The sequence below is a fragment of the Hemitrygon akajei genome, chromosome 10 (genome assembly GCF_048418815.1).
Source record: "Hemitrygon akajei chromosome 10, sHemAka1.3, whole genome shotgun sequence".
Lineage (NCBI taxonomy): Eukaryota > Metazoa > Chordata > Chondrichthyes > Myliobatiformes > Dasyatidae > Hemitrygon > Hemitrygon akajei.
In genome coordinates this window covers 116,740,768-116,757,007 of record NC_133133.1, presented here as the reverse complement: position 1 = coordinate 116,757,007, position 16,240 = coordinate 116,740,768, and the positions used below count along the sequence as shown (strand labels likewise).

The window sequence follows — 16,240 nt, the reverse complement described above, 5'->3', positions numbered from 1 at the left end:
AACTTATAGTAACTTTATGCCTGCACTGTACTGCTGCCACACAACAACAGATTCTAACCTGATTGTAATTCTTAGCATTTTGTCTTACAGCCACAGTGGTGTGTCTTCTGTTTAGGAGCCTTCCCTTTTATGTAAAAGACCCCTGACATAACAAGGAACAGGGGATTTACTTCTTGATGATGGAGGAAGCTGTAACCATGATGGGACTGGCCGAGTCCACCATTCCTCATTGCCTCTTGTGATCCTGTGCATTGGTGCCTCCAAACCAGGCTGCATCGACACCATACGATGACAAAGGTGATCAGAAATGGGATTAGCCCCTTGAGGCTGCTCTGACCAAAGGGGATGCAAGCCTTAAGGATACATGAGACCTGCTTCCATAACAGGATGGAGTATCCTCCAAAAGTAATTCAAGTAACCCTGAATGTGTGAGAGGTTACAGACCAACTCTTTAATTAAATAACAACCAGTTAAAAATCTATTGAAAAGTTCTCAGTTTGGATCTTTAATGTGAAATAGCTCAGTTTGTTGATATACAGTTTGACATGTATATGAGCAGAGTTTTTGTTTCATATTTTTGTGGTATCTGCAAGTACACACAGTGGCCACTTTATTAGGTACAGGAGAGGAATGCAGTGTGATCTTCTGCTGCTGTAGCATCCACTGCAAGGTTCGACGTGTTGTGCATTCAGAGATGCTCTTCTGCACACCACAGTTGTAACGTGGTTATTTGAGCTACCGTCACCTTCATGTCAGCTTGAACCAGTCTCCTCTGACCTCTCTCATTAACAAGGAGCTTTCAACCTTAGAACTGCCACTCATTGGACTTACTCTTTGGTTTATTGCACCATTCTCTGTAAACTCCAGAGACAGTTGTGTGTGAAAATCCCAGGAGATCAGCAGTTTCTGAGATACTCAAACAACTCCATCTGGCACCAACAATCACTCCATAGTCAAAGTCACTCAGATCATATTTCTTCCCCATTCTGATGTTTGGTCTGAACAACAACTGAACCTCCTGGCCCTGCCTGTGTGTTTTTATGTATTGAGTTATTGCCACATGACTGGATATTAGCATTAATCAGCAGGTGCACATGTACCTGTAAAAGTAGCCAGTGGGTGTATATTGTCTTTGGCCAGCAATTTATTCTGTTCTATCAGGATTCCTCGTCTCAACCCACAACATGGAGAATCACTTTTCCTCGGCTGACTTCCTCCAACAGTTTGTTTTTCACCTGGACAACTACAAATCTACCAAAAGATAATTGCACACAGAAGTACATGCTGACGTAATATTTTTAATACCTATACATGATTCCTCATCATACATTGTATACAACAAATAGACATTACAGATTGCAAAATACAGTCTTTGCATTATCTTGTTGCAAAATATAACTAAAACCACTACAGGGTGTATGCGGTTCTTCTGCAAGTGAGAAGGGAGTGACATTTCAAGATCAAAATCCAGACAGTATTAGCATAATGACCAGTTTGGCACAGCTTTATTTCAAAACCAACACAATCCCACAAACAAAATTACTGAATGTGGTCTTGGTCATTAGGATTTAAATATAATTGCTAAATTTCACAGAGAAGGGAAAAGTGCTTTCCTACTTTCACTTAAAAGTAGGACTTGATTTTAAGGGACAGACAAGACAGCTTTTGGAATTGGGGAATTCATTCTTGTTTCTATAAATCTGCTAATAGCATCAGGTTTTCCTCCTTTAAAATAAACTCTGCATCTTTTCTCCCAGACAGCCAAATCTGCCCAATAGTAGATTTAAACATAACATTACACATACAAATATATACAATATATACAGGCACATGTACAGGAAAGAGGACTGTATTTACATTGTTTACAAAGGTACAGCCAGCCTTCAAATTCCAGTGACTTAATGTCATTTAGATATTGTGTTTAATGCAACTTTTTGTCAGCTGCAGCAAATGACTTATCGAAAGCTAATATTTGCAAAGTGAGGGCCAAAGAAGTTCAAAAAGCATCCTACATAAATGATCCTGAAAATCCAACGTGGTCACTTTCAGTGGCACCAAGCGAATACTTGGAAAGAGACAGAGTCAGGGGTACATCAGCAGCGTACTCTGGTCACTGCTCTCTACCCAATTCTCTTCCGCTAATTTCCATCTACCATTCCAAGTCCTGGGATCCAATCAGGCAACACCCAGAGTTTAATCTCCTCATCCTTGTTTTCATCTCCCTCTGAAGTCATCTTACTCATTCTGCCTCGAGTCGAATCAGTCTCCGTGTTCGTACAATTCTGCCCTCTCAGACACATCATCAACACGAGAGATTCTGCAAAAGGTGGAAATCCAGAGCAACGTATATAAAATGCTAGAGAATCTCAGCAGCCAGGCAGCATCAGTGCAGGAAAATAAGCAGTCGATGGTTCAGGCCAATAGTTCTTCAGAGTCCTACCCTATCCAATGTCTCGATGAAGGATCTTGGCCCAAAACGTCTTTTCCCTAGACACTGCCTGACCTACTGAGTTCCTCCAGCATTTTGTGTGAATTACTCTGAAGTATTAGCAGACGTGGCTTACAATGACAAAGTCCTAAGCTCAGAAATTCCTTCTCTAAACCTCTGAACCATGATACTTCATTATGCTTCATAAAACCTATCTCTAACATGTAGACCCAGTATCTCCTAAGCTGGGTCAGGGATAAATTTTATTTAACAGCACTCCACAGGGTGGTTCCCATTCTCAAGTATGAGATGTTACTCTTTGGCTTCAGTACTTTGCATACTGGGCAACTCAGCCTCCAGACTCTGAATAAACGTAAGCAGGTGTCACCAACTGGAGGAAACAAGACATTGTACTGTACAAGAGTGTCTCTGAAGCGACAATAAGATAGTACATCCTGCACTACATCAGCGAAGCAGGTAATGGCAGTGGAGACGTCCACCTCTGTCCAAATGACAGGGTATAGGGACTAATGAGAATTAAAATGTCACAAATAAAAACAAAAAGAAAAAAATCACAGCACAAGAAATTCTGCAGATGAGGAACTCCACACCAACATGCACAAAATGCTGAACTCAGCAACTGAAGTAGTACCTGTGGAGGGGAGTAAACAGTCAACATTACCAGGACAAAATTTGGAGATTCTAACTCAGGGTTTCCAACTGAAATGTTGACAAATCCTTTCCCTCCCAAAGATAATGCTCAACTCTCTGAGTTGTTCCAGATTTCGGCATCTCTGCTCTCTTGTGTCTCTTTCTCAGATTCATATTTTTGCCTCCATGCAGAGTATTTGATTTTGTGTTCATTTGTGGAATTTAATTTCTCATTAGACAGCCTGACAGAGTGGAATCGAGGAGAGCAGGGAGTGCTTTTGGACACTGCAGCAGCTTGTGGACCCAGTGGGACTATACAGTCAGGCAATTCACCTAGAGACGATCAGGACTCTGAATTCCCCCGTCCACAGTCAACGCTCCAAACCTGTTAAAGAACAAACATGAGAACAGCTTCAACCACTTGAGTTAAGAACAAATTTTCAGGATATTAGAAAGTACAACGGAACCTAAAACTTTAATACTTTGTTCATACCGTTACCTTTTTTAAAATATATATTTCCTTATGAAAAGTTTCCTTTGCTGAAAGAGTTCATTTTCAGGAAATAAAATTTAGGTCAGCTGTTCTAAATATCCAATCTGACAGCTGTGGGAGCAATTCTATACTTTCTTCAAACTAACTACATTGTCATATTGTGGGATGTAGTTAACACTCTACCTTGATAATGCCTCAATACTTATTCAGATTTATTTATCAGATGTAACATACAGTGAAATACGTTATTTGCATTAACAGCCAAAGCAACCTAAGGATGTGCTGGGGGCAGCCCACAAGTGGGCCACACACTCCGGCACCAAAATAACATGCCCACTATGCTCAGCAGAACCGCACAACTGACAACAGCAAATCAAACTCCACACCTCCCTCCCACCCACCCACTCACACAGAGAGCCACTCTAGGAAAGGCCATTTCCTGCCTCCAGCAGACATTAGGACTATGAGTTTCCCAGTAGACTCACAAACTCGTAGACCTAGAGCTCCTGCCATCAGGCCTAGACTTCTGGACTTCCAGTTAAGTTTTGGGTTTTGATCTTTGGTATTGACCCAGGATTCACCAACATGACAAATGAAAAACCTGGATGAGAATCCCAAACTCCCGAAGACCGGGAAACCTAAACTCTAGGCCTCAAATTCCAGTCTTGCATACCTAGGGGTTTACAAGCCTTTGTGCCTCCTGTCCTGTGATCTGTGTATTCAGATCATGACGTTTAACTGTTCCCTGGATTGTCTGCTCTTTGCTCACTCTGATTTACCTGTATTTCCAACTTCTTAGAACAAATAACTCCTCCCCAACCCCAAGAAACCCAGGATTTATTTCCTTGTATTGCAGAGTGTACAACCCAATCAAAAATTTACACAAATCCTACTGTCCAGTTACAGGGGCTGGGGAATAAAAGGCAGGTATCACACTTTTAACCAGAACCTGGTAGAGATATACAATACATTTGTCTTTCAACCCTGGGTCAGTGAATAATCCACTGCCTTCTCAAATACGGAAGAGTTGCTGTTGACAATCATTGTAAATTGGTAATTAGAGATGTGGCCGGGTGAATTGTGTATACTCTGCTCACCCCTGTTACAAGAAGGATGGGTTGGCTTTACGAGAGTGCAGAAGAGGTTCAGCAGGATGTTACCTGGATTAGAGAGCATCAGCTATAAGGAGGTTGGACCAACTGGACTAGTTTTCTCTAGAGCATCAGAGGCTGGTGACCTGATAGACCTGATAGAAGTTTATAAAGACTCAAAGACCGGATGTGCAGGATTTGGAGGACTATGCATGTGGATGGGTAGGTGGGAGGAACGGAGCCTGTTTTGTTCCTTGCTGTGTTGTGCTGTTCTGCTGAACCGTGGGATTTCTAGGTCGATGCCAGAATGTGTGGCAAAACATGCGGGCTGCCCCCAGCACATTCTATGGTGTGATGGTTGTTAGTACAAACAACACATTTCACTGTATGTTTTGATGTACACGTGATAAATTAATTTGTATCTTGAATCTTGAATAAAATGATGAGAGGCATTCCCCAAGGGTGAAATATCAAACCCTAGAGGGCATTCCTTCATGGTGAGGGGGGAACATTTAAAGGAGATTTGCAAGGCAATTTAAAAAAAATAGTAGAAGTAGCAGTTGCCTGGAACACATTACCAGGAGAAGAGTTGGAAACAGATAAGAGAGCAATGCTTAAGAGGTACATGAACAGGCAGCAATATGGACCTTGTGCACTCAGATGGGCTTAGTTCGGATTGGCATTAAGTTCAGCACAGACACTGTAGGCTGAATGTTCTTCTACGGGTGATTCCCTTAATGGATAATACCCGTGTGTGATGCTGTTTAACGTGGAGCAGCTGATGCACAGGCAGCCACAAGACAGTCCATGGCAGATTGGGGCCAGGGTCCGGTGGCATGGAATGAAGATGATTGGGGTTCCTTTACTGCTGTTACGATATGTCATCATCTTCCTCCAGATATTGTTTAGATTGCTCTTTGTCTGGAACTTTACCGCCGTGGGTGACCCTACCAGGAGCCGAGCTCCCGGGATCTCAGAAACTCACAGGCCTCTCCATCACGAGGTGACAATCCTCAGAGAAGACCTATGCTGTACTGTTCCGTGTTACAAGGCATCTCAGTGGATCACAATGAAGGAGGGAAGTGGAAGTAGATTTAATGACAGCTTTTAAAAAGGAATTGGATCAGTACTTAAGGAAGGAAAAGACTGAGACATGAGCTCCAGAAGTAGGAGAGGTTGCACTCCATTTGCAGAGAGTCAGCAAGAACATAAAGGGCCAAGTGGCTTCTAGTTAGGCAGCGTGGTGGTCAGTGTACTGCTATTATAGCGTCAGTGATCTGCAATTAGGGTTCAATCCCCACTGCTGCCTGTAAGGAGTTTTATACGTTCTCTCCGTGAGTGCGTGGGTTTCTTCCGATTCCCTCCCAGATAGGTACTGGTTGCAGGCACCAGCCACGGCTACACTTGTGGGCTGCCCCCAGTGTTAGTCGTTGACACATCTCACTGTACGTTTCAATGTACACGACAATTAAAGCTAATCTTTACTGGTAGTATTCCAAGCACGATAGAGCACATGAATTCCTCAATCCGTGTGTTCAATTCCGATTATTTCCGAACCCACACCTCTACTCTTTGAGGAATTTGGACCAGTTACCTCTCCAGGATGTGATTGTTCTCTGCAAGCTCCCTAACAACACCTTCCATCTCCTCTTTCAACTTCTTCATTCTAGTGGAAAAACATACATGCTTAAAAGAGGAAGACCATGCTACAGAAAAACAAAACACTCAAAACATACTACAAAGATTACTGGAAATCGAAAGCAACACACACAAAATGCTGAAAGAACTCAGCAGATCTGGCAGCATCTATGGAAAGGAATAAACAGTTGACATTTTGGGCCGAGACCCTTTATCAAGACACATCCTGAAGGAGGATCTCAGCTTGAAACTTCAACTCTTCATTCCTTTCTATAGATGCTGTCTGACCTACTGAGTTCCTCCAGCATTTTGCGTGTGCTACTCTAGAAATTTTCAGTAGGGTAGCAGCATCTGTGGAGAGAGTGTGTGTGTTGCAAAGCTCTAGGATGAACAAGATTGTTTATATCAATTCTATTTAAGATTTACTGTGATCAGAACAGTCTTTTCGATATTAAAATTCAGAAGTAATTTCTTTAAGCCTGGCCATAATATACTGACACTATAAATAATTTTATGTAAACATACATTCAGCATCAAAACCCACAGCTGAGACCCTTTATAAAGCATTTACCTCTGGTCGAAATGATGTACTCAAAGTTGACTTTTACATATCTAAGAGGAAATTCTGTGGGATTGGTGTCCTTTTTAACAGTCAGGGCATTACAGCACAGAAACAGGCCCTTTGGCCCATCTAGTCTGTGCCAACCTGGTCTTCTGCCTAGTCCCATCTACTTGCACCTAGACCTTCATACCTTTCTCATCCACATGCCCATTCATTCCACTCTCAAATGTTACCATTGAACCTGCATCTACCACCACTCCTCGTTCCACATTCACACTACTTTGAAGAAGTTCCCCTTAAATATTTCACACAAATTTTGCATTGCGTATAGGAGTTGGGATGTAATGTTAAAATTGTACAAGGCATTGGTAAGGCCAAATTTGGAGTATTGTGTACAGTTCTGGTCACCAAATTATAGGAAAGATATCAACAAAATAGAGAGAGTACAGAGAAGATTTACTAGGATGTTACCTGGGTTTCAGCACCTAAGTTACAGAGAAAGGCTGAACAAGTTAGGTCTTTATTCTTTGGAGCGTAGAAGGTTGAGTGGGGACTTGATAGAGGTAGTTAAAATAATGAGGAGGATAGATCGAGTTGACGTGGATAGGCTTTTTCCATTGAGAGTAGGGGAGATTCAAACAAGAGGACATGATTTGAGAGTTGGGGGCAAAAGTTTAAGGGTAACACGAGGGGGAATTTCTTTACTCAGAGGGTGGTAGCTGTGTGGAATGAGCTTCCAGTAGAAGTGGTAGAAGCAGGTTCGGTATTGTCATTTAAAGTAAAATTGGATAGGTATATGGACAGGAAAGGAATGGAGGGTTATGGACTGAGTGCGGGTCGGTGGGACTAGGTGAGTGTAAGCGTCGGCACGGACTAGAAGGGCCGAGATGGCCTGTTTCCGTGCTGTAATTGCTATATGCTTATAAAACCCATGACCTCTTTTGCAACACACACAAAATGCTGCAGGAACTCAGTAAGTCAGGCAGCACCTATGGAGATGAATAAAGGCTTTTGCTGAGTTCCTCCAGCATTTTGTGTGTGTTACTGTGAATATGCAGTGTCTGTAGACTTCTTCGTCTCTATGACCTCTAGTTCCAGTCTCACACAACCTGAGGGTAAAATGCCCGCATGCATTCACGACCTCTATACCCTTCATAAATTTGTATACTTTTGTAAAAGATCTCCCCTTATTCTCCTGCTCTCCAAGGAATAAAATCCTAATCTATTCAATCTTCCTCTATAACTCAGATCCTCCAGTCCAGTCCTTACAAATTTTCTCTGTATTCTTTCAAGCTTATTAATATCTTTCCTTTAGGTAAATAACCAGAACTACACGATTCTTCAAATTAGTCCTCACCAATGTCTTATACAACTTCAACATAACCTCCTGACTCCTGCACTCAATACAGTGGATTCCTGCTAATTGGGACATCTCTTAAAGAACTAATTGAGAAAATAGCTGGAATTCCCTTCATTTATTTAGTACTCTATGTCTCTTAATTTGGACAGGAGACTGTTGCCAAACAGTTTCTAACTGGTGTCAGTCACGTGTACTTGTGCAGCCGTCAAAAAGCAAGTCAGAGCAACCAGCTAAGAAGTTGCCCATGAAGATTTTAGAGCAACAGTTGCTTATCTTGATGGGAATGTAGGCAGCACATTAAATTCAAGGAAACTCAGTGAGAAAGGTAGTGCCGATGCTGTAATCACAAAAACATGCAAATCTACAAAACTCCTAACTTGCTTCAAAGATTTTGTGCAAATGATATCTACAAAGCCAACTAAATAGGCTTTTATTATTCTGCCATATCAAATGGTTCCTTTGGCTACAAACACACAACTCAATCAGGCTGAAAGAAAGCAATGGATTGCAAAATGGATCTATTATCTGCTCTGGGTGTCTGCGCTGATTTTGTTGTTTGTTTATTCGACAATGAGGTCTTAAGGGGAGCAGTTCCACTCTCTTGATCTCAGAAGTCTGGGTCCCGTAATACGAACACCCATCACAAATCTGCGATCTTCCTTGGCTGCAGTGGATGACCTTGACTATTTCTGTACCTTGTCATGCTCTTTGCTCTCCATGAAACGTTGCAGAACTGCATTCCTGGCCGTGGTTCACTTACAGTCAATTAAAACAACACCTCAGTGTACTCCGGATGAATTCCTCCATCAGTTTTGTAGCACTGCAGCACTATTGCTCCTGTTCTAATTTTTTTTCTGTATTTCATTTAAATACATAATCAGTTACTCAGTTAAACTGTAGTTTGTCTTTATTTTTAATATACTCTTAACTATTTCCATGAAACTTCTGCTAATTGAGACACCCACTTAATTGGGCCTCAATGTACTGGTCCCGATGAGTCCCAATTAACCAGAAACCACTGTACTTTGATTTATTAAGGCCAATGCACCAAAAACTCATTTTGCAACACTCTCTACCTGTGATGCCACTTTCCAGGAATTATGGACCTGTATTCCCAGATCGGATGTTCCACCACACTCCTCAGAGCGCTACCATTTACTGTCCAAGTCCTGCTTCTGTTTGTCCTCCCAAAGAGCAACATCTCACAGTTATCGGCATTACATTCCACCGGCCATTTTTCAGCCCATCTTCCAAGCTGATCAGGATCACGTTGTAAGCTTTGGTAGCCTTTCTTGCTGTCTATAATGCCCCCAGATTTAGAGTTATAAAGTGATAGAAAACAACAGCACAGCAACAGGCCCTTCGGCCCATCTAGTCCATGCTGAACCTTTTAAACTGCTTAGTCTCATCAACCTGCACCTGGACCATAGCTCTGCCTATCCTTCCCATCTATGTATCTATACAAACTTCTCTTAATTGTTGAAATCAAAATCACATCCACCTCTTCCACTGGCAGCTCATTCCACACTTTCACCACTCTCTGAAGTTTCCCCTCATGTTCTCCTCAAACTTTTCACCTTTCACCCATAATCCATGACCTCTAGTTCTAGTCTCACCCAACCTCAGCGGAAAAACCCTGCTTGCATTTACCCCTCATAATTTTGTATACCTCTTATCAAATCTCCCCTCAACCTTCTATGTTCTAGAGAAAAAAGTTTTAATCTTTCCTTGCAACTCAGGTCACCCAATCCCAGCAACATCCTTGTAAACTCCTTCAACCGTATTTACATCTTTCCTGTATTATGTTTTCCATTTTCTACCCCTTCTACTCTATACAATCCTTTGGAGGCCATTGCTTTTGGTAATTTGATGGAAAGTTTAAAAATTGGCAACAGGACGGGCTGTGCTGTTATCCCTCAGACAGCTCAACTTGACAGGCTGTGCTGCCAGGTGTCACAGTATTCTGCATGCCCAGATCTCCATCTCACAGATCCAACGCTGTCCTTCCCCTTCTCCTCTGTTCTGATCTAATTCCATCCCCAGACAGACAAACCCTGCAATTAAACTCTCACCACATTCTCTCACCACATTTGCATCAGTTTCTCTGTCTCCACCCCAGCACAGACATAACCTTTGTTCGTGTTACTGCCTTCTTTGCATTATAAAACAAGTTATTTTCAAGCTTTGACCTGTTCCAATTGACCTGAAACATTGCTTCCTCCTGACCCAGTGAGTATTTCCAAAATGCTGAGAATTAATTCCATTTGCACCATCTGCAGTTGTCTGCTTGAATGCATTCCACTTTGAGGAGTACTTACCCGATGGTCATTTCCATCAGTGTGCTCTGGCTGGGGTTGAAGTGTGATACCGGTGCTTTCCAGTCACTGGACATCGCCATGACAGACTTCTGAGGCAGCAGCTCCTGCAGCTGGAGAGGAGAGGGGCATTACATTGGCAGAGGGGGAATGGGGAGGCAGAATGGGTGGAGGGGATGGGGAGAACGAAGAGATGTGGGGAAGACAGAATGAAAAAGAACCCTAGTAATAATTGAACACAATTACTTTTATATAACTCATTCTTATCAGCCACAGAACTGTGGATAACATGAATTAGAACCGGGTACTGAACTGTGGATGGTTACAATTTTTGGACCAAAGTCCCCAGGGGTCGAGAGAGCATCACTAAGGTCATTGATAGGTTATCAGGAGTTAAGGAATGATGGTACAAGTGAGCAGGGATGGAAAGCAACCAGGGTTATCCATTCTGATTGATGATCAGGCACAATCTTGGTGGTTTCATTGTAAACTCTATCTACTACCTTCACCCTGACACTCCAATAGCTTCCCTCCAGTTCACCAATTAAAATGCCAACAGACCCCTTTGTTTTCATGACTTGGCAAACTTCTTTTTGACCATTGGCAGTATTTATTAGCAGTTTATTTATTTCATTTAGAGATACAGTACACAACAGGCCCTTCCGGCCCAACAAGCCACACTGCCCAGCAGCTCACTGATCTAACCCTAGCCTAATCACAAGACAACTTAAAATCACCAATTCACTTGTGTTGTGGGGCTTGGGGAGGACACTAAGCTTACTTGTCTTTAATTTAGGTGCTTTTTTGTTAAATTCTCTTCCTTTGTAGCATATTGTTATTGTATGCTTAATTTTGCACTGTATTAATGCTCCTCATTGGGATTTGGGGTTTTTAATTTGTAAAATGTTTTGAAAAACTAATAAAAAAAAAGAAGAAAAAAAAATCATCACCAATTCACCTAACAGCCAGTACGTCTTTGGACTGTGGGAGGACGGTGGAGCTCCCAAAGAAAACCCAATGTGTAGCTTCATGGGAAGAAACACCTTTTCTTACAGATGACACTGGAATTGAACTCTGAACTCCGATGCTCTGAGCTGTAATGGCTTCACACAAGCGGCTGAGCCACCATGTTGGACGGAACTGTTCAAGGAACCTGAGGAACAACTTTTTCCACACAGAGGATGCTGTGTGTAAGGAATGAGCTGCCAGAGGAATTGTAGAAGGGGGTACAATTACAATCCACAACTGCGTAAGTACGTGGATTGCGAAGGCTTAGAGGGTTAAAGGTCAAATGTAAGCAAATGGGACTAGATTGTCTCTGCTGCTTCTGTTGTTTTAACCAGTGGGTTATCCTTGGCAGACATCTCCATATCTGCTGCAGAGAGATGGAGTTAATGCTTCAAGTAAGCAGTAACCTCCCTCAGAACTTGCTATATATGGCCAAGTGGGAAAACATGAAAGCCAACCTGAGTATCTGTTTGAAGAACTGTAGTGGAAATGGGAGAAGTACAGGAGCCTGAAGACACATTTTAGGAACAGCTTCCACCGTCCGCCATCAGACTTCAGAACTCTCCATGAACACCACCTCACTATTTCAGCTTCTTTTTAGTCTACTTATTTAATATTTTAAAATATATTTATTATAACTTAGTCTGTTTATGTATTGCACTGTAGTGCTGTCACAAAACGACACACTTCACAACAGAAGGTCAGTGATAATAAACCCGATTATGAGATTAGGCTTCCATTTCAGTCAGCGTAGATGAGGTGGCCCAAAGGACCCGTTTCCCTGCTCTATGACTTTGACTCTGATAACTGAAAGCACATTGTAAAGGTAACCCCGGTGATTTCTCACTCAGCTGCTCGTAGCAGAGCACTAGAGGTTAATCATCACCTCCTGAGGATCAACCTCACACATACAACTGGCTCCCTAACACCTTCAACAGTAGCTCGGGGTACCTCTCAATGCAACTCAAAAAGGCATCCTCACCAACCTTAGAGACATTCAAACCCATAAACAAATTTTCAAAGTTGTTGGCCACCTTTCCCAAGACTAAGCCGAGGTACCTTTTTGATGTGCTCTTGATAGGTGAACACTTCCTGCTCGATGTTTACAAACTGGTTAGTGACGTTCAGCATCTGCTTTCTCAGAAAATGCATCTTCCTGAGGAGGAAACAGAACATTTTATACTCAATTCACGTTACCTGGGCACAGAACTACAACAACAATGCCGCTGGGTTAGATTCTGCAAGTGCTGGAAATCTGGAGCAAAATGATGGAGGAATTCAGCAGATCTGGCAGCATCTATGGAGGGGAATAAACAGTTGACATTTTGGGCTGAAAATGAAAGGGTGAAAAGGGCAGATTAAGAAGTAGAGGGAATGGGTGGAGTACAAGCTGGCAGGTGATAGGTGAGACCAAGTGAGGGCAAAGATAAACTGGGGTGGGGGAGGGGTGATATGAAAAGCTGGGAGGTGATAAGTAGAAGAGGTAAAGTGCTGCAGAAGGAAGAATCAAATAGGATAGGGCAGTGGACAGGAAGGAGGAGGGGAACTGAGGAAAAGGGTGGACAGCTGAGAAGATAAAGGGCAAGAGTGGATCCAGAATGGGGAATGGAAAAATGGGGGAGGGGGGAGCAATTAACAAGAGTTAGAGAAATTGATGTGGATACCATCAGCTTGGAGGTTACCCAGTTGGAATATGAGACGTTGCTCCTCTATCCTGAGTGCAACCTCATGGCAATAGAGGAGGCCATGGACTGACATGTGGGAATGGGAATGGGAAGTCGAACTGAAATGGGTGATGATCAGGAAGCCAGGCAGTGTAGCATTCTGTCAATTTAACAGTGGGTCAGTGTAGCTGAAGTGCATAGATAAACTGGTCGACTACGATTGTGGTTCAGCATTAAAAACTTTGTGTCCGGACAAAACAACCTCTGCACTTTTCCTCAACTTAGGACTGGGCGAGATAAGAGAGGAACAACCAGCATTCTTTCACTTTTCTCTTGCGGGTCCTAATTTAATGTGATTTTCGCCTCTGTCGAGGGAGGTGCACAACAGGGAGGTCAGGGTTACAGGAGGTAGAAAGAAGAACATAATTATGATCTCCAACCATCAGAACAAGGATAGGTACAATGAACCAGTTGTAGCTGTTATGTACATGACCCTGTTGCTTGACGTACTGTCAAGAGGGAAATGACTAATGTCAGGGGGTATAATTTTAAGGTGATTAGAGGAAAGCCTAGGGGGTATCAGAGGTAAGTTGTTTTTACACAGGTTGTTTGTGCATGGAACACCCTGCCAGGGGTGGTGGTAAAGGCAGATACATTAGGGGCATTGGAGAAACTCTTAAATAGACAGATGGATGATAGGAAAATGGAGGGCTATGTAGGATGGAAGGGTTATATTGATCTTAAGAGTAAGAAGGACAGCACAACATTGTGCGCGGAAGGGCCTGTACTGTGTTGTTTTATGTGCTGTCAGGGGTCAGAGTAAACTGAAGGTGAAACTTCGCCAATGAGCTCAGAATTACAAATCGAATCAATGTAAAAGTGAATAAAAAGTCCAACTGCATTATAAACTATGAAATAACAAGCTGCTCACTTCATCCAGTCGTCCGCTGTGTCAAGAAACGTTTGGTATTTTGCAAAACATTCATCTTTGAACAAGGACATGGCTTTAACAACGTGACGCCACATTTTCTGCCTGAAAGGAGAAACCACCACATTTACATTCAAAGTTCAAAGTAAATTTATTATCAAAGTGCATAAATGTCACCATATACTACCCTGAAATTCATTTTCTTCCAAGCATTTACAGGGGGGAAAAATAGAATCTACAAAAAATATGCATAAACTAAACTAACAAATACCAATGTGCAAAACATATAATGTGCAAATAATTTTAAAAAAAGAGAAAAACAGTTGTAGAGTCCTTGAGAGTGAGTCTGTGTCCACGCTGGTTCGGGAGCCTGATGGTTGAAAGGTAATAACCATTCCTGAATCTGGTGTGTGGGACCTCCTTCCTGACAGCAGTGGTGAAAGAAGGGCACAGCCCAGATGGTGGGGGTCTTTGATGATGGATGCTGCTTTCTTGTTTCAGGAGTCCTTGTAAATGTATTTAATGGTGGGGTGGGCTTCGTCTGTGATGGACTGGGCTGTATCCACCACCACTTTCTGTAGCCTTTTCTGATCCTGAGCTTTGGTGTTTCCACACCTGGCTGTGATGCATCCAAAAAGGATACTCTCCACTGTGTATCTATAGAAGTTTGTCAAATCTTTAGTGACATGCCAAATCTGTGCAAGTTCTCAGAAAGTAGAGGCACTGCTGCACCTTCTTTGTGATGACGCTTGCTGGTCCCAGGACAGATCCTCTGATACAAAAACACCAAGGAATTTAAAGCTACTGACCCTCTCCACATCTGATTCTCCAATGAGGACTGGCCCATTAACCTCTGGCTCCTTCCTCCTGTAGTCAACAATCAGTCTTTGGTTTTTGCTGAGTGAGAGATTGTTGTGGCACCACTCAACCAGATTTTTATCTCCCTCTTACAATCTAGTCACAAGGTAATTTTAAGGAACAGTTATTGTTTAGGACACAGGTGGCCCTGTGTTGTACACATTGAAATATAGTTCTCAGATCCTGGAAGGATGGATGACTGTGTGTGCACATAAAAGAGGACAGAGGAGTGGACTGCATGATTTCAGTCACCACAGGATACTTTTCTGTAGCTAGTGTTTCTGAAACCGACAATCAGAGCAGATTCTATTACCGAGTATCTCACCACAATACCAGCTGGAGGGTATTTCTATCTCCCTCTGTAATGGTGATTTTTATTTACTGAGATATAGCACGGAACAGGCCCTTCTGGCCCCTAACTCTAGCTGAATCATGGGACAATTTACAATCACTGCTTAACCTACCAACCAGTACGTCTTTGGACTGGAGCACATGGAGAAACCTCTAACAATCACAATAAGAACAAACAAACACTTTAGACAGCAGGGGGTGTGTCGCTGCTTTTGTAAAGCATTGGACTAACCACTATGCTACTGTCTCATCCCCTTTTGCATTCCCCCAATTGACAAAAAGTACATTGAAAACTTAAGTTAGAGGGCAAAAAGATTAGCATGTTTTTTTTCATTTTACACCATACACAAACACAGATCCTTCAAACCATTTAGAAACATAGAAAACCTACAGCACAATACAGGCCCTTTGGCCCAAAAGTTGGGCCGAACGTGTCCCTACCGTAGAAATTACTAGGGTTACCCATAGCCCTCTGTTTTTCTAAGCTCCATGTACCTATCCAAAAGTCTCTTAAATGACCCTATTGTATCCGCCTCCACCACCATTGCCAGCAGCCCATTCCACGCACTCACCACTCTCTGCGTAAAAAACTTACCCCTGACATCTCCTCTGTACCTACTCCCCAGCACCTTAAACCTGTGTCCTCTTGTGGCAACTATTTTAGCCCTGGGAAAAAACCTCTGACTATCCACACGATCAATGCCTCTCATCATCTTGTACACCTCTATCAAGTCACCCCTCATCCTCCATTGTTCCGAGGAGAAAAAGCCGAGTTCACTCAACCTATTCTCATAAGGCATGCTCCCCAATTCAGGCAACATCCTTGTAAATCTCCTCTGCACCCTTTCTATGGTTTCCACATCCTTCCTGTAGTGAGGCGACCAGAACTGAGC

General features: G+C 42.6%; 1 protein-coding gene across 2 annotated transcripts in view; it reads right to left on the bottom strand.

The window, feature by feature from the left end:
* Positions 1-1,278: 1,278 nt before the first annotated feature.
* Positions 1,279-16,240, bottom strand: part of tbk1 (TANK-binding kinase 1) — a 60,382-nt gene continuing 45,420 nt past the window's right edge. Inside the window, exons 17-22 of one of the 2 annotated variants that reach the window (XM_073058803.1) lie at positions 14,142-14,243; positions 12,606-12,702; positions 10,542-10,651; positions 6,258-6,329; positions 3,413-3,464; positions 1,279-2,317 (exon numbers count right to left, since the gene is read on the bottom strand). In XM_073058803.1, the coding sequence (XP_072914904.1) occupies positions 3,413-3,464; positions 6,258-6,329; positions 10,542-10,651; positions 12,606-12,702; positions 14,142-14,243 (433 nt within the window). In that variant the 3' untranslated portion in view covers positions 1,279-2,317. Of the gene's footprint in view, positions 3,465-6,257; positions 6,330-10,541; positions 10,652-12,605; positions 12,703-14,141; positions 14,244-16,240 lie in introns of both variants that reach the window. The other variant, XM_073058802.1, reaches the window with a different exon arrangement.